This window comes from Gopherus flavomarginatus, chromosome 7, assembly GCF_025201925.1.
Source record: "Gopherus flavomarginatus isolate rGopFla2 chromosome 7, rGopFla2.mat.asm, whole genome shotgun sequence".
In the NCBI taxonomy this organism is placed as follows: Eukaryota; Metazoa; Chordata; order Testudines; family Testudinidae; genus Gopherus; species Gopherus flavomarginatus.
In genome coordinates this window covers 37,023,204-37,047,790 of record NC_066623.1, presented here as the reverse complement: position 1 = coordinate 37,047,790, position 24,587 = coordinate 37,023,204, and the positions used below count along the sequence as shown (strand labels likewise).

At 41.7% G+C, this 24,587-nt stretch overlaps 1 protein-coding gene across 3 annotated transcripts in view; it reads left to right on the top strand.

The window, feature by feature from the left end:
* The window catches only part of PFDN1 (prefoldin subunit 1), a 57,609-nt gene that overhangs the window by 15,106 nt on the left and 17,916 nt on the right, over positions 1 to 24,587 (top strand). For all 3 annotated transcript variants that reach the window (XM_050962881.1, XM_050962883.1, XM_050962882.1), the window contains exon 3: positions 15,553 to 15,637. In XM_050962881.1, coding sequence (XP_050818838.1) covers positions 15,553 to 15,637 — 85 coding nt within the window. The remainder of the gene's footprint in view (positions 1 to 15,552; positions 15,638 to 24,587) is intronic.

Below are 24,587 nucleotides of genomic sequence, written 5' to 3'. Positions count from 1 at the left end.
TTACCAGAATCTTGATGTGCCTGAGCTTCCTCTTTGTAAAATGGGGATAATACCACCCCTTCATCTCACAGGGATTTTATGACGATAAATTCATGTTTCTGGAGCAGTTGGGTATCATAGTGATGAGCGCCACAGAAATGCCTGAGAAAATTCATAACTCTGGCTTCAGAGCAGGGTCCGAACAGTATACTGTAAATAAAGCCTAGGGCCACACATTAAACAATGAGGAGAAAACAAACTGTTGAATAACTGTTCATTTAGTGAGCACCATCCATCCTGTGCACTGAACAAGGCCTGGGTCCTGTTGAAAAAAGTGTGTGAGCCTGTAATTAAAGATTGTATCGGAAAGCATTCACACAGAGGGACCAAATAAAGTTTGCAAAGGCAACTTTAATTCTGGCCTGTCCTAACTTCTGAGTGCTTGACTTTGCAGTTTTAATATAGATTTGTGTGTGTGTAATTTACTAGGATTTTAAAAAAGCAAACTGAAAAAACAATTCTGTTGTGTGGCAGCATATTAACACCTCTGCGGCTGATCGGGAGGGTTGGAATATTTATATTTACTGTACAGCCCTCTGCCCCTTGAACTAATAGTGTAACTGTGTAAGCGTACGCAGCCTCACCCAGCAGCACCTCCTGCTGGTTGTCCTTGGGAATTAGCATCCAACCTCTGGAGCGCCCTCTTCAGGCCGGTGCCTCACCACCGCTGCTGGCGCCCGTGTCCCTCCCAGAACCCTGGTGCCCCTTTAACTGGGTGCTGCCCCCTTGCAGTACCTCCACAGTTCTAGGTCTCCCCCTCCCAGGGGAACCCCCACCCACTATCTCCACTTTGTCTCAGTCTTGGCTACTGCCCAGTCTCCATCTAGCCCCCGTTCACTGGGGCAGACTGCAGTTTAAGCCGCTCATCACAGGCAAAGGGGTTCAGACCTGCTGCCTCTACCTCGCCACGGGCTGCCCCGTTGCAACCCTGCACCTATTCGGCCTATCATCTGGCCTACAGCTTGGGGCTTTCCAGCCTGGAGGTCCCAGCTCCTCTGGCCCTTCCCCAGCCCTGCTCCCAACCTAAGTGTCTTGCTTAGGTCCCTGCAGCCAGGCCCTTCTCCCTCTACAAGCAGAGGGAGAATTACTGGGCTTCTGGCTCACAGCCCCTTATAGGGGCCAGCTGGGCCTGACTGGGGCATGGCCGCAGCTAAGCCTACTTTCCCCAGTCAGTCCAGGCTTCTTGCCCCAGTCCCAGCCCCGCTACAAACTGGTAGCAATATTCATCCTCTATGTGGTCTAGCACTACAGGAGGATATAAGGTCCATGGATATTTACTGACAGCAGAAGAATGGTGAGGCTGAGGAATCCTTTCCAGTCTCTGGAGGGGCGTGGGCTCTGTTGTGTATGGACTCTTCTGTCCTTTCTCCCAGGCTTGAGCCCCTCCTGCCCCATCTCTCACAAACTTTCCCTACCCCATTCTCATTCTCCTTGCCTACGCAGTCCCAGTCTGCACTCCTCAGGCTTCTTGGCCCAGTCTCCTTGCCTCACCAGTCCCAGCATCCCATCCCCACTCCAGTTCCCAGCTTCTCTCGCCCTCACAACCCAGTCTCACCAGACTACTTGTCCCAGTCTCCTCCTTTCACTTTCCCCAGTCCATTTTTTGTCCTTCTGTTTTTGAATGAGGCTGCTTCCTCCTTTGCACTTTCTGGATGCCAGCAGGGTGATCAGTGAGAGCATTGAAGACAGGCTCCCTGCTCTCATTCCCAGTACCTGGCCTGACCCCGATTTAGGGTGACCGCTCACCTCTTCCCCGGAATACCGGACATTCCAGTACTTCTGGGAATAGCATGGACCTGCTGCTGCTAGCATGACCTTGGATGCATGGTGTGGGTGAAGTCCTGATGCATGGGGAGGTGCTATTTTTAAGAGCTCCCCCCCATGTGACCTCACATGCATGGTGCATGCAAGGTCACAGCAGATGAGGGGGTGTCACTTTTAAGAGTGTGCCACTCCGCCTCCAGGACCTTGTGTGAGAGGTTGTGCTGGTGGGGGCAAAGTGACATGCTCTTCAAAAGGGTGTCCCCTACCTGATACCGGACAAAACCATGTTTGGTTTTGTCAGAGTACTGAATGGGGGACAAACCCTAAAAAAGTCTGACTGTCCTGTTTCATACCAGATGAGTGGCCTGCCTACCTCAGCCTGGAGCAGCCATTACAGAGAGAGCCTTTCTAAACTCATGTGGCCGTGGCCTGGGGTATGCTCAGTCACTCAGTGGGGATGGTGCATGCACAGTGCAGTTGGCATTAGGAGCCAACGCCTTTTCAGCGTCTTAGTTGTTCAGCTCTAGCAAGCCTCTCTTGAGTATGTGGAAATGGAGATTTTTTAAAGGTTTATAACTTGGCCAAATTTAGGCAGATTTTGATGGGCATAGACCCTCTACCAAATTGAGTCCCAAACATGGTGGTACTAGAACATTAAATAAAAGGTCACTAGCATTTGTTAACATGGGGAAGACAGAGTATTTGTTCTCAGAAAGGGCTCTACCATTTTGACTTAAAGTAAAAAAAAAAAAAAAATTCAGCCTGAGGCAGACATGTGGCATGGAAATTTTCAGTCCAAATGGTTAGTTTGGCAAAGTTATAAGTAAGTAAAATGATAGAATCATAGATGATTAGGGTTGGAAGGGACCTCAAGAGATTGTCTAGTCCAACCCCTTGCTCAAAGCAGGACCAATCCCCAGATCCTTAAGTGGCCCCCTCAAGGATTGAACTCACAACCCTGGGTTTAGCAGGCCAGTGCTTGCATGCCCAAATACCTGTATGGAACTGCAATGTGCGGATTACATGCACAAAATATACACAGGTACATTTTAGAGTACAGGTTGAGGCTGGCCTGTAATGTGATTCTTTATGTCCACATATTGGTCCTTCCAAGTGTCAGGTAACCTTAATAATAGACATTTCAACCAGTCCTATCAAAAATAAGCTTGTCTTCCAGGTTCTCTCATCCATGCTTGCAGTGAGAAAAGTTGAGTCAAGCTAACTGATATGCTTTTTACACCACATGTGTAGCTCTCCAAGGTAATTTATTGACACACTATAACTCTACCACTGTGGCATAAGATGTGTTCAGTAAACAGCCTGATCATCTGTAGTCCAGTGACAGTGTATTATCATGTAAATGCTTGAACATAAAAGATGTCTTGTCTTATACTTTGAAGGTCAGCAATCCAGTAGTAGACTACTTCAGGAAGCAAGTTCCATAGTATTGAATCCCTCACCTTATAGCTAGTCCCCAGTTATGCTCATCATCTGCAGGCTGTCATCAAATGAAGCTCATCTGATGTGGGCTGTAACAGTTGTGCACAGAGAGATCTTTAAGATATGTGGTTAAACAAACATGAAGTGCTGGGTGAGCTTCTCTTCTAAACTTCTGACTTTGCAGTGTTCCTGTTTCAGGTCCTTTACTGTCTTTGCTGTGGTATGTCAGAAGGTTTCTCAGGATATTTAAAACAAGAGCATGGGGAATGTTTTTGCTTAGCTCCTTAGTCTTGGAAGCATCTAAACCATCACTTTAATATTCTATAACTAAAAACATTTATCCAGCTTCTCTTAGAAAGCTGAATAGATTTCCCACCCTTGTCTTTTGCACAAAAGGCCTGAAGACCAAGGAAGCCTTCACATTTTCTAGAATAAAGAGCACTTCACCAATGTTTTTTATACAAACTGTTCTTGAGTTGATTCTTTTCCTGGTCACAAAGCTGAACTCTCCATTAAAGGAATTAAACACAATCAAAGATTCAGGTGTGTCCAGAAATAGATCCGTCAAGTGACTGGACATCATTGTCCATTTTTGGCCATTTGGCAACATGGAGAACATGCAACAGTATCAATGTGCATGTCTCTTCCTGACTGGATTGTTAGTTCTGAGCTGAAAATATCACTTCTGTTGGAACACACACATGTACTAGACAGAATGCCAAAGCTCCAAAGGCTTTTTTTCTGAACATTGCAGAGTTCCTGGGGGATGCAGATTTGCCAGCTGCCCAGGGAATGTCACCTTGTCATAAATAGCTATTTCTTTACTCTGGATCCTTGTTTGTGAATCAGTTTCTTCTTCCTCAGTTTTCACCTGCATAATTATTCCCTGGAATATAGCTTGATTGTTGACTATGGAGGAAGTGCTTAGTCTTGTTTTTTAGATGTTCATGAACAAATTCTCTCCCTAGAAGTTTTGGTTTTTAGTTACTAGGTACCTGGACTGTGATTGTTTTAGTGCTCTGTAGTTTTAATTAAACACATCTTATGTATCAGTTATGTTGGTTAGCATTCTAGAGTCAAAAGAACATTTAATTATATTTACCTCTACATGTGTGATAAGTTGTGCAGTACTACTTCCTCCCATGCTTTACCTGACATTGATTTCCTGTTCGTATCATGAAAGCAATTTCTATGGTATGTAAGAGCAAAAACTATGCAACGTAGGGGCATTCCAAAATCTGCAAATAAAAAGCCGGGGTTTTTATTCACTTGTGGTCTTTTGCATAGTTGTCCTTATGCCTCACATTTTCTGTTTCAACTCTGTGTAGTTCTGCAGAAGATGCACAACAAATGAAACATCAGCTTGTTTTTGTAGGCATAAGGAACAGGCTCACCTTTCAAAAGAGGTACATTATGTTTTTTTGAAGGCCTGGGTAGGTGTTGGACTTCCTAAATGGAGAGAGGGACATGTGGCAGTAGAATGGAAATACTTTATTCTCTCAAATTCATTCTCTCTTTCCATCACATGAGTATTTATTATATATTATTTCATGGGAAACAGTGTTCAAGAGAAAACTCTTTGTGCTGATGAGGGGGCATTCATCTTAGTCTTTGCTATCTTTCTTTCTCCCGGCTGTTAGCCTTTTAATTTCAAGAGGCTCTTCTGCTATACGAATTGATATTGTTTTAGTTCTGTTTGTGGAAAATTGTGCAAACTTTTATGAAATGGATTCTACTGTTATTAGAATGGATACATGACAGCAGCACCTTAAAAATGACGGTGTGAAAAGCTAGTAATCCCAGCCCCCACTGTCCAAATCAGGTGCAGTGCTGTCTGTCGTCTGTCTGTTCACTGTGAATTCCTTTTTTATATTGTCAAATCTATCCTGTGGTAATGGAGAAGAGGGCATGTTTCCAGCCTCTGTAGCATACAGTTTTGAAAATCTATGCCAAACCATATTGCATAAACCTACCTGAAATACGTCGCTGGCATATTGTTAGACACTATGGTCTGTTGCGTTTTCTCTGCTTAACTAGCTAAAAATTGTTTATTGTTTATATTGTTTGTTAAACAGGAAATTAGATAAGAGAATGATTAGGGGACTGCTTGTGGTGGGGTGATTCCCGACTCTGCTTTGTTAAAAAGGGAAACATAGCCAATCATATTTGAAATTCTTATTCCACTTCTGACACAGATTTATCTTTGGAAGTTGCTTGTGAATGTTTGCTCAAGTAACTTACTACAAAGAGGAAATGTGACCATGCGCTTGAGGATTCAAGAAAAACTACAGGGTGAAAGAGATCCTTGAAGCAATTTCCCCATACTCCTTCTGGGCAGCAGTCCCTGTAACAGTCTTAGGTATTTGTCAGGTAGCCCAGCCTGGGACAATAGCCTTTTATAATCAAAAACAGAAGAATAGCACAAAACAAACTCACTAGTCCTGTGCCAGACCTCCCATTCTCCCGAGGGCTCTGACAGTTCACTGTCCCTGCAGGAGTGCAGGGCTGGTCTTTTCCTCCAGGTGCGAAGGACATGCAAGGTCTGCTTTACTTGCTGGTCAGCCAGTAACTGTACTCTTTCTCTCGTTTTAACTGACCCTTTGGTACTGGCAGTGAGTGCAGGTGTAGTGGGATTTGGCTGAGTGGGCCCACAGCAGTTCGTTAACCCTGGCCTGTTCAGTGTGGGGTTGGCATACCCCATCACAGGAAGACACAAATTAGTCGGAATTTCAGTAAATCTTGAGCTAGCCTTTGAAAAGAATGGATGGTGCCCTTTAAAAAGCTGACCCTCACTACTGTAGCATTATTTTTGGTCATACTATGTTTATCACCAATTTAGAGGTGAACCACTACTTGCTTTTTTTAAGAAACTAAGTATGAACAATGGTATAAATCTACCATCTAGTTAAGTGTCTAGCAATGCAGAAACTGCTGTTTAGAAGCTGTGATACTATTTCTGTATGAAGTAATGTAATATGCTGGAGCAGTTGACAGATCTGAAATAAAGTGAAAGCTAAAGTAAACATGGTACAGGTGTGAGACAAATAACATTTCCTCATCTGATATGGCAGGTGTGCTTGTTCCTGACATACCACACACAGTTTTGAAAATGTAAGTAGTTCATCATTTTCTGTTCCTCACTTTCAGTCCTTTAAGGTCAATAGGTATATAACTTACAAATGTTAATCTATGCAAGTCATTGTTGTCCCTATAAGATTAAAACTGGAACACTTGCAGTATAGTTAATCCTTTTTTTCCATCCAACATTGGGGCACAGATATTACTGCACAATGTGTACATTATTGCACCTACACTTAAGTTAAAACTGCCAAATGGCTCATTAAACCTGATGCATATAAGAATCTAATTACCTGTGTATAGATACAGTAGTAAAATCAAAAATTTGATTTGCCTATACAAATGCAGAGATTTGCTAAGAAACTTTTTTGGCTAAAGTGTGTTAGCCTGTAATGGGAGATTTATGTACAATATGAATTTTTTATCCAAAATACTTGCTAATTGGAGAAAAATGGAGTTGAGTCTAGCTGTATTGAGAATTTTCTGATTTTTAGCTGCCTATTATCTCATAGCAGCAAACATAGGAACAAATTGCCATCTAATCTGCTTGAGATGAGTTGACTCAAATACATCAGCCAAAGAACATAAGCTGCTTAATGAGATGTTAAAAAACAGACTGACAAAATATGAAAGATCTAGATATGGAGAGGGAGTGTGTATGAAATAGTGTTTAAAATATGTACACTGATGAATTACAGTATTATATTATTTTTAATCTTGTACTGGAATTTGTGGCTAGTAGATGTTTCTCAATTAGATAAAGTAATTAAAACTGAAGCTTGCTGAGTGTATAACTAGTATCTATGTTATGAAGTACCCAGGCAAATTATTATTAGAATTTAAATGGACATATGTAGAGAAGGGAGAGGGGTCTGTCCTGAGTGGTTGTGAACTTGAGCAGCCAACTTCTGTTCCAGTCAAGATGGATTGTTTGGGAACAAGATCAGCTCCTTTGAAAGCCTCTTTTCTATTGGCTTTGAACAGTACTTAAAATGCACTAATCCCATACTGGGTTACTCTCAAAGCTTGAATGGCAGCACGAGTTCAACATTAAAACGCATCTTTAAATAGATGAGGGCATGACTGGGCTTAGCCTAACTTTTCGCATTGCTTGGTCTGATTGAAAAAGGCCTTGGCCCTCAGCATTACATGTGTGAGGCAAAGCATTTTAGCCAGAACATTACCTATATTTACATGGCATACCATGATGTATTTACTGCATTATATATTATATGCAGAAAGCTGTGTTAAAAGAACATTAAGAACACAAGGGAACTGAATTAAAGTTGTTAATTCTCGCATTTCCCAACTTTTCTTTTGCAGTCTTAACATTCTTTTAACGTTTTTTACTTGTGACTTTTTAGATTTTTTTTTTTAAGTGAATTGAATAACCCAAACTCCCATTTTATGGAACCATATTTACTTCCTGCGTGAATCATTGATCTGGCTGGAGCCCAAGACCTTAGATCCATAACACAGACCTTTGCTACTTCAGTTTAACGAGTAACTAGTAGAAGCATTAGGCTATTGTCCTGTCTGTAGACCACCCACTACAGGCATGTGACGTACACTTTGCCAGTGACTTACAAAACTTTGCTAGACGGCAAAGGAATGTAGAGAATCTTGGGTTCTGTCCCTGTCTCTGGAAGGTAGCGTGTGACCTAGTGGTTAGACAGCACAGCCAAATACGAATTTGGCACATTGATTCTGAAAGGCAGTGAGCCCAAGTGCATGAGACTTAGGTCTACCATACTAGAGACTTGGGGCCATATTCTAGTCCTTGCTATGGCCCCTTTACTGGGCTCCAGTGTACTCAGCCCCATTTTGTTCCTCTCATAGCCACTGATGTAGGGACATGCAAGGGAAAGAAAAGGAAGTGGCTGATTTGTGGAACTCTACAGCAGTTGGGGGCTTGGGAGAGGCTCATAGGCAGGCAGGTCAGACTGCAGTAAATTAGAGCAGCCTCTTGGTTGTATTTATAGTTCTGGCAGAGATGACTTTGTGCCATTACCCCATATGTAAAATGGGACAGTGAACTCTGGTCACCTCCTAAGGTAGGGGTATGAGGCTTTGCTCAACAATAAGGGCTGTGAAGTGTAAATAATTATTAACACTTTACAGTCAGTGGAAGAGTGAAACTAGGATTTGTCTCCTCCTGGTGCCCAGTGCCCCTGTGATTAAAGCAGATTGAAGCAGAAAGAGGAGCTTTCCCAAACCAGGAAGCAGATCTATATGACCCCCCCCCCACCTCTGCTTACTTTAACGTCTGCATTCTCCTAGACAAAGGGGTGGCAGCTGCAGTACTGTCCCTAGCCCATGAGCATGCGCCATGTGGTTGGGATGTAGGAAGTTATGCAGGGCTGGAGTTATGCTCAGCATGGATAGAATGTTCAGAGATTGTAGCCACAAACCTCTAACAAGTTCTACTGAGCATGTACAAATGATAATTTTTAGAGGTTTATAATTTGGCCAAATATGCATGGGTTCTCATTTGGACAGCAAAAGGCATCTCTCTGACGCCAGGATAATCCATCTGCCAGTTTTCATGTTCCTACTCCAAACCTGGGAGACACCAAAGCTGGTAGAAAATACTTTTAGCATTGGCAAAACTACTTGATTCCTCCCTTATCTCATTCCCAGAAATAGCTTGAATCATTTCTACTAAATGTAAAATTCTGCCTCAGGCATGAAAAATTTCAGCTTGAATGGTTAAAGATTGGCAAAATTATAAACAACTGAAATCAGGGTCTCCTAATGGAAAGTGTTAGGCAAACTTACAGGTGTCACCACAGTCCAGCATAACTTGTGTACCATAAAATGTACACTCTGCATTGATTTGTGAGCAAGTATCCCCATAAACTCATCCAGCAACAGTTTAAATATTTTAAAATGTAATGCTGTTTGGTAAGTCAAATAGTAGATCCTGTCACAAACAAACTGTGGGTTATGGAATTAAATATTCAATGTGAACATCAGTATGTGGGTATGTTTGCCAGTATGTGAGCGTGACACAAAGGGGCCTGCAGAGTTTATAGCATTACTGATGAGTAGCTGGATCCTGAAGACCATGTTGGAGTGGTAGGGGCATAAAATGATCTGTACAGATTTAAATAATGGAAAGACATGCTAGAAATCTCACATCTGGAAATCGGGGAAACTCTCTGAAGGAAAGAAACAGCTGGGTTCCTAAGGGGAATGTATAGCCTCCACCCTGTTTTAAAGAAACAAAAATCCTGCTTTGGGATTAGCAGAGGGTTATTGGGAGGAAAACAGAACTCAATGGGGGAATTTTTGAAAGATTTTTTGGGGTGTTTTTTCTTTCTGCTTGTGCTTGGTAATACTGTTACTTTTTTGCTCCTCCAATACATTTTATGCCTTTAGAGTCACCAGTCATGAGGAGTCTCAGACTCATTCTCTCTCTCACACATGCTCTCTCAGAAATACTCACCGTAATAAAGAGCTGCTTGTGCTGCTGGCATCCCAGTTTTTGTTGAACAATCCACAGAATCTCACACATGGCACCAGAAGAGCCTAATATAGTCTAACTGACTCCCTACTTCTGATTTTTACCCATTTTTAAGGACCTTGGGAAGTCTTATGTATGCAAATCATCAAAAGAACATTTAGCTGTTTTTCTGTTAAAAACTTACAACCTTATTTTTAATGGACTGTCCTTTCAAATGAATGGAACATCAGTACTTGATGACTCTATCCTACTACATGAGAGATGGATATTTCCTGTATGAGGAGTAGTTGTGAAAGTTATTAGACTTTAAAGTTAACAGGTAATTAAGCTGAAAAGGGGAATTCGCAGCTCTTTCTGGGTGGTTGTTTTGTGCTGTTTGGCTGCAGAGTGAATTGGTTTTTGCTCTGAAGGCTCTGAGTAATCAGAAGTAGAAAGCTTTGCTTCTGAAGAAAGAAGCACGTGAAGTGACTTTGGCCGCATCCCAGTTCCTAAGGGATCCATGTCTCAGTGAAAAGCTTCCTGGAGCAGGGTTTGCCATGGTGTTTGTCTTGTACAGTAACATGCACACATTGGCACAAACCAGTCATCACAATTAATATTAATAACTCTTGAGCGGCGGAACTTCACTTGAGGAAACTAGAAGTGAGTATGGTGGAATATTGCGCAGTGCCTTCTTACCCTATCTAGCTCATATCAGTCAGGTTAATCTCACAAGTTCAACTTCACACTTCCGAAGGAGGCAACTGAGCTCTGCTAGCTTTGTTTTTCTGTCATTTATATACTGTCATAGGTCCATTAATTTAAATTACACTAGCTGAGAATCTGCCCCAGGCTTTTTAAACACCCTAAAGCATTATATTGTATGCTAGGTGAAAATGAAACACTCTAAATATTCTAGTCCCTGCAGTATCACCAGCTATCACCAGTTTCTTCATATACTCTGCACTGAATAAACATGTTTAGAATATTTCTTTTGTATGCACACTAAAGAAAGCATCTGTCTGTACTTTCTAGGTTTCTTTAAAAGCAGCAAAGAATCCTGTGGCACCTTATAGACTAACAGACGTTTTGGCGCATGAGCTTTCGTGGGTGAATACCCACTTCCTCAGATGCATGTAATGGAAATTTCCAGGGGCAGGTATATATATGCTAGCAAGCAAGCTAGAGATAACGAGGTCGGTTCAATCAGGGAGGATGAGGCCCTGTTCTAGCAGTTGAGGTGTGAAAACCAAGAGAGGAGAAACTGGTTCTGTAATTGGCAAGCCATTCACAGTCTTTGTTCAATCCTGAGCTGATGGTGTCAAATTTGCAGATGAACTGAAGCTCAGCAGTTTCTCTTTGAAGTCTGGTCCTGAAGGTTTTTTGCTGCAGGATGGCCACCTTAAGGTCTGCTATAGTGTGGCCAGGGAGGTTGAAGTGCTCTCCTACAGGTTTTGTATATTGCCATTCCTAATGTCTGATTTGTGTCCATTTATCCTTTTCCGTAGAGACTGTCCAGTTTGGCCGATGTACATAGCAGAGGGGCATTGCTGGCATATGATGGCGTATATTACATTGGTGGATGTGCAGGTGAATGAACCAGTGATGGTGTGGCTGATCTGGTTAGGTCCTGTGATGGTGTCGCTGGTGTAGATATGTGGGCAGAGTTGGCATCGAGGTTTGTTGCATGGATTGGTTCCTGAGCTAGAGTTATTATGGTGCGGTGTGCAGTTACTGGTGAGAATATGTTTCAGGTTGGCAGGTTGTCTGTGGGCAAGGACTGGCCTGCCACCCAAGGCCTGTGAAAGTGTGGGATCATTGTCCAGGATGGGTTGTAGATCCTTGATGATGCGTTGGAGGGGTTTTAGCTGGGGGCTGTATGTGATGGCCAGGTTTCTTTGACATTGCTTAGAATGTCAAGAAATGTAATACCTATATTATCTCAGTAATACAATTCGGTGTAATCTGCTACTGTAGGTACTGCACAAAAACATTAGTGCCTGATTTCTCTCCTACTCAACAGTGAACATTCTAGCTAAGCATTTAGCTGTATTAATTGAAATTTCAAAATCTGAGCCAAAATTACTAATTGCTAAATTACTCTAATGCTCCTTCTATAACTGCATGGAGTAGGCCTCCTTGTTTTCTCTGGTGGCTCTGATCAATGGTACATTTTTCCTCAATTGGATGAAAACTTTGGCCAACATTTTTAAGTTGAATGCCCCAAGTTAGGCACCTACTTCATCAGTAACCCAGTTGTTTGAGGGTTTGGTACCTCTGAAAGTCAGGCCACTTAGGTGGATACATATGGATGTGCTTTTCTAGCTTTAAGATTTCAGTCAGAAAATTTTGATCTTTGGCCGCTATCAATGAAATACTAGTAATCAATGTACATTCTTAAGCTTTTGTTTGAGGAAAGCACCAGGGAGGTTATTTTCTCCATTGAATGGTGTTGACAGCTGCAGAATCTAAGCTTTCGTTTAAAAACAAACATACAAACAAAAAAATCCTCTAGTTCTTAGAGTTGCAAAGATCTTCCAGAGTAAACCAAGTGTAAACTAATGCTGTGTAGTTTTCCTAAGTCTGCATGGACAACTTCAGAGATTTCCCAAGTTGCAGCGCAGTGAAAATTGACCAGAATCTTGTCAGTTTTCACTGTTCCATATTTAGAACACAGTGGGCAGCAGTGAAACAGAGAAGTTGGTCATCTTGAACTACTCCAACTTTGGAAAGCTATGTACAGCAAATGAGCAGTTACTGGAGCTGTTCACAGTTATGGTCTGTTCTCGTGTGGTGTCCCCCCCCCCAAAAAAAAAATTAAAAAAAAAAATTAGGGAAGTGGAGCCACCTCTCCCCCTAACACACCACCACCATCATCTTAATAGTAGCCACGATGATCTTGGGTGTGAGAGAGGAATGATTTATACGTATTGCGATAGTGCCTAGGAGCTGCATGGACGAAGATCTTGCTGTGTTAGGTGCTGTACTAACACAGAACAAAAAGAATCCCTGCCTCAAAGAGCTTAGTATAGGAAAGAAGCAGGGGGAATGTTCCCTCTCTCTTACAGCTATCTGAAGGATGTGTGTGAGAGCTTCAGATTTATCAAAACCTGATAGCTGGAGGCTATGAGAAATGGAGTCCCTTCTTAAGATCCAGGACTGCACCTGATGCAAATGCAGTGACCTTCCCTTTCCCTGAGGGTGCACAGGTGGCTGTGGCTTCTCAAAGGGACACTGAACCCAGAGAGACAGAACCCTCCTTTTAGTTTAGTCACTTGGCTATTGAGTGTTAGGGCCTGAAACTGTTACCAGTGTCTGAACAAGGTGGTGGGGAGGGGTTGAGGCTGGTAGGTGGAGAGAAGGAGAAACTGAGGGGACGCATTAGATTAAAAAGAGAAATATGATAGTAAAAAGAGGAATTTTGGGGGATGAGTGGAGAGAAAAGGGACAAAGTGAGGAGAGATGTTGAAAACTACATAAGCAGAGCTACCAAGTGAATTGTAAAAGGGAGAAAGTGGAATGAAGCCAGGAAGGAAAAAAAAGTGTAACAAAATCAAGGAAAACACTGTAAAGTATGATTGAAAACACACTAAGGAGAGCATGAATTGTTAAAATTAAATGCAGTACCCAACTCTTCTGTTGCTATAAATTGCAGGGCTGTGATGGCACCAGGTATTGTTCACCCAGGCTTAATCCTCAGGCAGCTAGTGTTGGGTAAGTTTTTCAAGCTGTGCAGGAGGATCCTCATTTGTGTTTGCTTCAGTTCTGTTCATCTTCCAGGCCCTGAATAAACGTGTTAATAATATCCATTTGTCATGGGAGATTATGCCACACACTGAATTCAAACTTTTGTGCAGAAGAGGCATGTAGTCTGGCACTGCCCAGTCTAAAGCTATTCCTTTTAGCTGTTCAACATGATCTCTTGTCACCTGGCATGAAGACATGGTCCCAGACACTAGTTAGCCCTGTGAGAGACCTTGAACACAATGGTATGAGCTATGGAGGCTCCTTTTAATCCTCCTGGGTGACTTTCTAAGTAGGGAAGAGGCTAATCCATTGCTTGTGCATTCCTTGTGTGTGAGAGGAGGGGATGAAGAAAGCTATGTAAGGTTCCTAAAATTTACTTGAACTCAGTTAGCCTTTACCTCTTTGCAAGCTGTCTGTCATATTCTGAGAGTAGCCTTGAGCCATGTGATTACTCAGAACACTGCTCTGAGCAGTTTGGGGGCAGCTTTCTTATGATGGCTGTACAAGCTTGCTGTTACTTTCATCTGTAATTCATAAGAAACCTATTTTCATAATTTGATTGCAAGTGGAAAAAAGGAAGAAATAGACACTCGTGACTGCAGCTTCAGTTTAAAAAAATATGAATGCAACAAAATGGAACTTTAGAAAGTATTGGAATTCAAAGTTCGCTTTAAACAAATAAACAAACCTTAAACAATGGAAACTGTTAAAGCACTGTTAAGGGCACCCAAACAAGCATAAATCTGTCTCCATAGTGAGAACGACCAGGGTTTGCCTTATCCCAGCCATTACGCAGGTTCATGTCTTCTGTGACCATACAAAATATTAATTAATATTAACTAGAGCTGGTCGGGGACAAGGTTAATTGGAATATGCCAATTCATTGAACCTGAAATATTTTTCAGAAATGTTTTGGGTTCAATGAACTTCTGACAAAGCACAGGTAGGGTTCCTCCGGGGCAGCCCCTCTATGACAACTGTCATGAGGCCAGGGACTTGAGGGCTTCCAGGGTCTATGGCTCATGGGCAACCTTGCCATGTGGACGGCCCTGAGATCAGGCTCTGGCTGGAGCCATGGCTTTCAGGGTTTTAGGATCCCTGCTCTGTGGTGGGGAGCTCACCTGAATCCCAGGGCATCCCCAGGAATGGAAGGCAGCCTGGGAGGTGGGGGCAGCCAGCTGTTCCATTTCATTTAGAAAAATGGAACTGAAACGTTTGTGTTTTTTTTATTTTTTAATGAAAAATTTCAGAATTCAGTTTCCCACAGAAAAGAAAATTTCAAGGTTTGTTCTGTATCGGAATGAAAACTTCTTTGAAATGGCAGAATTTCTCACAAAAGGAAATTCTGAGTTTTTGCCAGATCTGATCTTAACCATAGAGGTCAGTCAGACTCCAGGCATAAACAATCCATGGAAGAAGTCGTCCTTTAATGATTCTTGATTAGATACATAGCCTACTGAAGATAGTCTTTTCCCTTTGCTCGCAAAGATGCCATGTGCCATGAAATATCCAAGTGACACTAGATCTGTATTTCATGGATCTCTGTATCCAAACTCTTAAACTGAGATAATGAAATTATAGGACTTGCATGGAAACCTAAAGGTTAGCGCAGTGCCAAAATATATATGCATGAACAGTTATGTAACATGTTCTGTGGTTCAAATCGTCAGTATTTCATCTGCAAGCTGAGCAAGTACATATCTTCTCTAAATTTTAAGACTATTCAGAAGGCTGGTAACATGCATGGAGCAGAAAAGGTTGGTGTCCACCTATACTCCATTTTAAGTGTTTAGTTTGTCTTGAATTGAGTGAAGTCTGGTTGACTTTCACTAGATGATCACCTCCATTATGCAGCTGAGTTTTTTTTCAGCCCAATTGACTGATCAATTCCATTATCTTTTATTATGCTGTAAATGAATCTCTCTGCAGTCTCTTCTTACAGAGCACAGGATGAGAGTGACTAACATTTGGTTGAAGTAGTTTAGCTCTCTGCAACCATAGTAAATATGCCTTACTTCTCTTTTCTTTGTCACTTGTAGGTTTATCCTTCAGACCAAGGGAGTAATTCACAATCAACTCTTAGAAAAACAGAAAATAGCAGAAGAGAAAATTAAAGAACTTGAGGTAAGTTTTAAGTGAATGAAGGTGATATTGAAAGTAGGACCTTAAAAAAAAAATCAACATGCTAGTCTTTGTTGCATCCCTTACATATATAGTATGTTTATTTAGCGCTTTTCATCCTAAAGGATCTTAAAACACTAGAACTCCTATTCACTGCTGAAACATTGCTATCTCTTGGGTAGAATGCAGCAGCTGTCATGGTAGTAATATTAGCAGTGCATATCCTGCTGACCCCCCTGATAGGAAAATACCTATCTAGTCTAGAAGTAATTAATGTGATTTGGACATATTACCTAATCTGAGTATTTGAGAGATACAGAAATATATAGGAAATGCACAGTAATTTCAGTTAATGCCCTTTTGCAAGTTCAAACTGCTGAAACAGGGCTTTGGATCCATTTAATCTTGACAAATGTCCAGGAGATACAAGCCAGGTTCACTTGCTTTGCTCATTACATTTAATTCTTCAGAGGGACACAAATAGAAATGCTCCAAAAGTGCTACCATTATGTCTTAAAATGTCCCTAATACGTGAATAATATGAAACCCTGCCCCTTAGTATCTTGAGCAAAGAACTGAAAAACAAACAAACACAAAAAAAACTCACAACAAAAATACTCTCTAGGAATATGTTTAGGGGAAGCAAATGATGAGTTGACCAAACAGCGTGATATGTTAATGTGAACTTTGGAGATGGAATTAACAATAGGGAAGGCAGAGCAGGCAAGTAAGTTTGTGTGTGTGTGTGTGTGTGTGCGTGCGCGTGCGTACAAAGAATACTGATGTGAAGTGCTTAAAGTGCAGTTTTACTCTGAAAAGTGGCACTGTGGAGTTCTACATTTACTCAGTTACTCCAGAGCAAATCTGCTCAGTTGGTAAATAGATAGGTGCTTTTCTTCTGTTTGCCCTGAAAGCACAACCTACAGTAAGAAAGACAAAATGGCTTCTGTCTTTTGCATCTCTATCAGTAAATAATCTGCAGGCAGAACTTAATTAACAGTTCTGTTGATGAAGTGGGAGATAGATATGATGCATGTTAGATTCTAGTCTGCCTTACATAGCACTAAAAGGTGTTTAAAAAAAAGGAAGTCTTAAATGCATGTCCTGATTTTCAGAGATGTTGAGCAACCCCAACCCCCATTAAATACAACGAATGTGGCTTGTGTTCATTACTTTTGAAAATCAGGTTCTTGTATTTTGTTCAATAAAGTACTTTGTTATGATTCTGAATAGATATAGGGAGCAGATAAGAATGTGCCATTTTTAGGTGTTTTTCATTTTAAAGACTGTGGATTTAATGTGGTGAAAAGTGTTTTTATTCAAAGAACAGATGATAGGATGGGGCAGATTTAAAGTAGTTTTGAGTGTTGTGTTTGAATAGGACAACCTTAAGCTTGCGTTTCCTTGGTATCTACTGTTCACATTTGTGGTGTTTTAACTATAATATTTTTGAAAAGCAATGCACATATCTGTAGTTGGAGTGTGTCTGCAACCATAACGGCACCATGACAAACTCTTTAATGTGGGGATATGTTTTTGTTATAGTAGTATCCTAATAAAAATAGGATCCACAGTGAGGGAGATATCCTAACCTTTGAAAATCTGTTTTTAACTGTCTCAGTTTTCATTGGAAAGGAGAGAACAGATATGTCTAGGGGGCAGCTGTGGTAATGAGATGAGGCAAGATAACATTTTAACTACATTTTGGACATTAGGAAGTGTGCGTTGTCAGGTCTGATCAATCTAGGACTGGGCCTATTTGGTTGTGGGAGGGCAGTCTAGCTGGACAGTGCTGTCCTGTGCTCTGGAGAAAAACATTAATGCTGTATTTATAGAAAATTCTCACTCCATGAATAATGTGAAAGATGCACTTTCAAATTACAGCTGTCATTTCTGAGCCGAAGTGCTTGGGTTGACCTCATGGCTGGGACAGTCACTGATGAAACCCAATGTCAGTGATGTTCACGAGTCCCCATACTGCCTCAGCAGTTATTAAAGGGTTGTTTTGAATGCACTTTCTGAACCTGAAGCCATTCCATTGCTTGAAAATTTTTCCTCTTGGTAGCAGTTAAAAATGCATCCCTTGATGGTGGAAATTTTTCTCCGTTTGCGTCTTGGAAAACACGCACCTGCATACCTCTGCAAGTGTTGTAATGTTGATCTTCAAATGGTAAACTGGGCATAGGAGCACCTCCAGTGCATTTACGACATCCTCAGTGACTGTCTCAGCTGTTCTGAGCACCTTCAGGGCAAGTTCATGCTGTTTGGAGGCTGAATCAAATGCCTTCCAGTAAGATAATTTGGTCTTTCCAGCTGGCTTTGTGTGGTTTTTAACGGTCCAAGTGATAGGAACACATCTCTGAGGTGTTACGGTGATTCTATACCCCAGCAGCAGGCACAAAAACAATATCTGATAGAAGTCTTGGGTAGCGTCTCACAGAGAGCACTAGAACAGCCGTGTCTTGTGCAAAAATCTGGAATTTAGTAGCACCTCTCTCTGTGATGTTGATGGCATGCAAGATAATTTTAGTCAGCTTCCTCATGCGAACTATGAAGAAACTCCACTGACCACTGTGAGGCAGTAGCTTCATTATGTCATACGCCAATGAAATTCTTCGAGTAATTCTTCACATGCTGGAGTGTTTTTCCTGCAAGGTATGCGGTTAACTCATCCTTCATGTGAGTATGAAACAGTAACTTCTTCACTGTGGCATTGAGGATGTTCATGGAGTCAGTGATTTTATATTTCACAAGTGCAGTACAATGGAGTCTCTTCTTTCTGGTAATATTTTTAATTGATTTCCCCGTAATACTTGTCAAGCATGAGATGGATTCTGTCATAGATCCAGTATTTTCTCTGTATCCTAATGATGAAGTGTTCAGCCAAATCTTAGCAGATGTTAATAGTTTCTACTTTGTCAACAGCTTATATCTTAGCCATACCATCTATGATTGGTATCCTGAAAGGCCTCTGCTGGCATAAGGTACTGTTCATGTTGTTAGTAGGTGCTGGCTTAGGAAGACCATGAAAGATGTACATTAGTTTGTTTTTTGTCTGGCATATATGGGTTGTTCCATCATATGTGAACATTGATCATGGAGAACTCATGTAGACCCAAAGTCTCACGTAGATGATCATGATGCTAAGGTCTGGACTTGACCGGTAGATGAGCAACAACCTGTCTGCAGTTAGCTTTGTAATCGTCTCTGCCTCCTTCACTCTGACTTTCCTCTTTGCATTCGAGCACACCATTAGTCTGTTTTTCTTAATGGGATCCCAAAGATTGACAGAGCCTTGGATAATTCTTTGGATTTTGAAGGCCTCATACAAATCATGACCCAGAGTATACAACTGAGTGACATCTTTAACTATCTCATCACTGAAGACTGCTTTTATCATAATATTAATGAGCTCCGATGCACGAATGGGTAGCCAGTGTGAGTAAGCTCATCTGTAACTTTAAAATAGTTCTTTCTTGGTATTTAACAGCACCTAATGAGTTTAAATAGTGCTTGGTTACTTCTGGGAAAATCATTCTAAGCACAGTTAATGTTTCATTTGAAATTTGCTAGAGTTCTGGGGTTGTCAGGGAAAGAGCAGCATTCTCACTAAGAGTGACTGCTTCATACATTTTTTTCATGTGTTGAAACTCTACTTAATGGATGCCTTTGGGCTTCCAGCTTATCGCAGAAGAAGCAGGTATTCTTCTTTAAATGCATGCCATGGGAACTAGTATAAGGCAAGTCTCACCCACAGTTGGCACCTGTCCCAAAATCTTTTCCTTTTTTTAAATGCTCTATGTACTTCCCCTCCAACCTTGCCAAATTCATTTTTTGACTGTGCTTCTTATAGCATGCAAGTTGCCACTATTTAACCAGGTACTCTGCAGGGGTATTCTCTAAAGATTCAGCTACTGATTGGTATTCTTCATCTCCCCATAGACTTCTAAATATGATCAAAACCAAAGTAAAAAGAAGGATTTTGTAATAAATTACTTTGGGATTGTAATTAACATACGTTATATAACATCATTACGTACTGTTTGTGGATGGATTCCAGTAATTTCTGGCTGCATGCTGATGTCTTAACCAGTGCCTCATTACAACTGTTTTCTCATAATAAACCAAGCTAATAATCAGTACCACTAAACCTTTTCTTTTTTGCCGATGATGACAAATCAGTTTTAAGCACTCCTTCCATTATGTTGTCACGGAGTGTGGGGGGACACAAGGCCCTGCACCCCCGGCTTCCTGTGATTCACCATGACTCTCAGCCAGCCAGTAAAGCAGAAGGTTTATTTAGGTGACAGGACCACAGTCCAGAACAGGTCTTGCAGGCACGGACAAGAGGATCCCCCCCAGTTAGGTCCATCTTGAGGCCCTAGGGGCACCACAGCCCCATTGGGGGGTCAGAGCCCTGTCTGGGCTCCCCTCCATTCCCCAGCCAGCTCCTGAAACTCTCTCATCCCCTAGCGTCTCCTTCCCGCCCCCTCCCCACCCCCCGCCTTTCTTCAGCTTCCCAGGCAAAGGTGTCACCTGGCCTCTAACCCTTTCCTAGGTTCTCACATTACATGCTCAGGTATCCTCCCTCAAGGCCAGTCTGCCATCCCCCAATGCAGACTGTCCTCCCAGGCCAACACTCCCCACTCAGCATTCACAGACCACATTAAGAACAGTCCCAGTTCATCACATCCAGTAATTTGTAACATTAAAATAAATTAATTAGATATATTCTCGGCATGAACTGATAACACAGTGCTGTCAGTTGAGGGCCACAATTTAACTTTGCGAGGGCTGCGTGTTTGACATGCCTGTGTTCTAAATAATTTTTTAAAACCATAGCACTTTTTCAAATATATATCTACGTCATTGTTTTAGGATTGTGGGAGAAAGGGCTTTGGAATGTTACCCAACTCAACCCATTTCCAGTGATGTATTATGAAAATTTCTGCCAACTGTAGAACCTGGAGCGAGGACTTGGGGGCAGCGAGTCCTCCCGCCATGCTGCAGAGGGGTCGCATTGAAATTGATTCTGTACATTTCTATGAATCAAATGACACCTCCCTTAACTTTCTCTTATTATCTTGTCCACAAATTTACACATGCTCTCAGACTAACATCATTAGTAATAGTAGTGCTTTAAGATGAGTGAGCTCTAGTGGAGACAGGACACAGGCATTTTTACCACACACTAAACATTTCACCATTGATCGCACAGGTGGAGCTGCCCTGGGACTGAAAAGGCAGCTGTAAACATCCTGATTAGATGCAGCCCCAGTGTTAAAGCCAAATGGAATCTGGTTGATAGGCTTTAGTCTACTGAGTGTTGGGCTCCCAGGCTGCTAGTCTTGCCAGACTGTGGTCAGTTTTCAGCAACTATAATCTTTAGCTGCATGTCTCCATCTGTTCCTGTTCATGGTGGGAAATGGTTCTTAACCTTCTGAACTTTGATTGCTGGGTTAAGCAGAATGGGTGGAGTTCCTTGTAAATTATAACCTTCTACTTCTTAGGCAGAGGTTCAAAGCTGTCCAGTTGATCGTTGTTTTCTCTCCTTTGAAGCTTACAGCTGCCTTTGGCCAACCGTTATTGGCACTGAATTGACTGTAACAAAAGCAGTGACTGATCTCAGTAACTGATGGGAGAGGGAAAGTGGCTGCCAGTTGGATTGCACTCTCCTTTTTAACCATTGATATGGGGGCCAAGTTCCCTAAAGCTTCTACAGTTTGTTTAAAATGAAGATTCATATCCGCTATTAACTACTTTTCCAGCTGGCTGTTCCAGGAGAGCCATGGGATTCCTTATGAGAAAGGTTGAAGTCTTACATTGATGCTTCCTGTGAGCTGAGGATTTCCAGGGGAACACCTGAATCCAAGTTACATCACTTTATCACAAGAGTAGCTGGGAGAGAATTTCTCTGGTCCTGAAACCAACCAGTGATGGTAGGGAGGAAAGAATGTGAAACTTACGTGATCTTAGTGATTCCACTAGGTCGTCCTAAAGAAAATATCAGACTGAGAGAAACGTGATGAGGTTAAAAATCCCCAACTTCAGATTATTAAATGTGGATAGGTTTTGAAGGTTGGATTTACCTTCCACCATGTCCGCTGCTTTCTTTACCACCTCCCCATCCTAACTATGGTGGCACAGCTCCAGTGCTTCAGTGAAGACGCTGTCTTCGCACTCAACTGCCTAGACACTGCCTATGCCCTCCCACATTTGAGGTCCACAATTTAACTTTGTGATGACTACGTATTTAAAATCATTTAAAAAAATTATACTTTAACACTTTCTCAAATATATATTTACATCATTGTTCTAGGTTTGCCATGTTTGATTGTGTTTGTGGGAGAAAGGGCTTGGAATGATACCCAACTCAACCCATTTCCAACAACATTGAAAATAGCTGAATTCGTTTGGCTTAACACAAAAAAAAAAAGGACCAAAAAAAAAAGTAAGCCTGGGCCGTGGCATGGAAAATTTCAGTCCAAAGTTTGCAATGTTTTTTAAGCAACTGAAAACAGGGTCTTGTGATGACTGAGTGTTGGGCTATACCTTAGTAATAGGCAGTGCTCCTAGCTTCACTTAATTATAAAATCCTGGAAGTGTTTCTCTTTTTGGTAGCATGCTAAAAATAGTGCCCATTTTGAGTGTGGTTTTTTAAAGCACGTGCCCAGCTACCATTGACAGTCTGGGAGTTGGGTGCCTAGTTCCTATAAGTGCTTTGGGAAATCCCACCTTCAAGGGGCCTGATCCTGTGCATTTTTGGGAGTTTGTAGTGTGAGACATTAGTATTGCCGAGCTATTATCAGGCCTGCATGAGATGTATGCTGCTGACATAGGGCAGAATTTTCCTAAGTGTTCAGCCTTGGGAAGCCGGGCCAGGTCTTCAGTACACTGAGAGCTCATTGGTTACTGAGCTGTTTTGAAAATCTGGCCATAGGTGTCGCAATGGGAGCTGCTGGGTGCCGAGTACTTCTGGAAATCACTCTCTTGGTGTTCTTTAGAGGCTTGAGCTGCATGTTTTTACATTTACAGCACTGCTATAGTGAACTACTTGTACACTGAGCCTGCAATATAAAACTTAACTTTCTCTTTCAGGACTTGTTTGCCCTATTTTTGCTTTTATTAGCAATGGATACAAACCCAGTTTAAAATAATAAATTGCAGGTTACTTTGAAGGGGATTTGGCCAGTCTTTGAATCAAAAATAAAACTGCCTCCTTTTATACCAACTTCAATCTAAATGGCTGGCCATGCAAATGGCTTTGAGACTTAGCTGCATTGGAAGCCACCTTTAGGGGCACTGCAGGCAGCCTCTTGAAATTCACTTGTATAAAGAAAAATTATGCAGGTCTTAAGGTGCTGAAAAATGGTGGAATAATACCCAGAGCTCAAAAAGATTCACAAACAACCATTAGTCAGGGTTAGATACAAACAACAAGAATTGGAGTGAGCAAAGGTGCTGGGATTTCTACCAGGGTTCTGTTCTTGAACTGTGGTTTCTAGACCCATCTCAGATATTTGCCCCTGGGTAGTAGATATATCTGATTAAACTTGAGGGTCACTCCTTGACCTGCAGGAAAGGAAGAAGAGATTTTTTGCCTTTCCTCCGGTCTCTAAAGCCTCCCTACTAGTGGGAGGATTGAGGGAGAGGAAGAAAGGTCTCTGCTATTCTACTTTTCTCTCCTCATTATGGTAGGTCCTGCTTCCCTGTGAATAATTCCAATGCCTGCGTCTGATGTTGCTCCTAGCTTTCTGCATAGCAGTACCATGAAATTGCTGTGATTCTTTTTAACCACTGAATTTCAGGTGTGTCTATTGCATGGCAAAGCTGTGAGCAGTGGCAGAGGAACTAGACCTCTAGGTGCAAACCCCAAAATGGCACTTTACATTCAATGGTCATTTGAAAATGATCTTTGCCATTGCAGGGGCCAATCCTGCAAACACTTAAGGTGCTTAACTTTACACTTGTGCATAGTCCCACTGAAGTCAATGGGACTTCTTGTGTGTACGTGCTTGCAAGATTGGGACCATAAGGCAATGAAAAAATCAAAAAAACGCAACATCTTAAATTCTGCAGAGATTAATGCCCTGTGCTCACATACTTACAAGAGGAGCTTCCAACTCACTAGCAGCAATTGGATTTTTCCAGCCTTGATAATATCAATTCTCTTGTTATGTTTAACTATATTAGTTGTGTATGTGAAATCTATTTTGAAAGCATTCTAAAGGGATGAGCACAGGCCCTTTTTAGCTCAGCAATGTTTGTGCAGTATTAGGAGAAAAACCTAGTAATGTTTTTCTTCCCTTGTTTTTAAGGAAACATGATATGCTGGGGTGGAACAATGCTTTGTTCAGGAAATGTTATCCGTTTCCATTGTAGGGCTAGATGGATTCTGTTTTTAAATGTGGCATTTTAAAAAGACCAAACTCTGTGATGTTATAAAGACATGGAAAATGATTCTTCCTTCAGCGTGGAGGAAGTGATTATTGCTGTGTTTTTTCACTGGTAGTATCTGATAATCCCCCTCCCTCCCGCTATTCTCGGCATGTTTAGTTGTCAGGCGTTGTCAGACTAAATTGCTAAAAATAACAAATATGGGGGAGGCTGCTCTGTGGCAGCTTTCTTCGCTGTGTGCCACTTGTTGAATTTAGTTCCTTCATAGAAAGGGCAAAAGCAACCAGCTTCCATTCTTGTTGAATGGGATTTCTTTTTTTAAAGTGCTGACAAGAACATTGTTGTGTGTCTCACATTTCCCAAACATTAATACTCCATGCACATGTACAAGAGGATGAAAGCTGACTGCTCCTGTAGGGCTAAATCTTCAGTGTCTGTCTATAGCAAAAACTATGATCTTGGAAAACCACAGGAAAATAAGTGGTTGCATTCTAATTCAATAGCTTGGCCATGTGGCTTCTGAGAAGCCATGTAAAATTGTCCCAACCCATGCTCA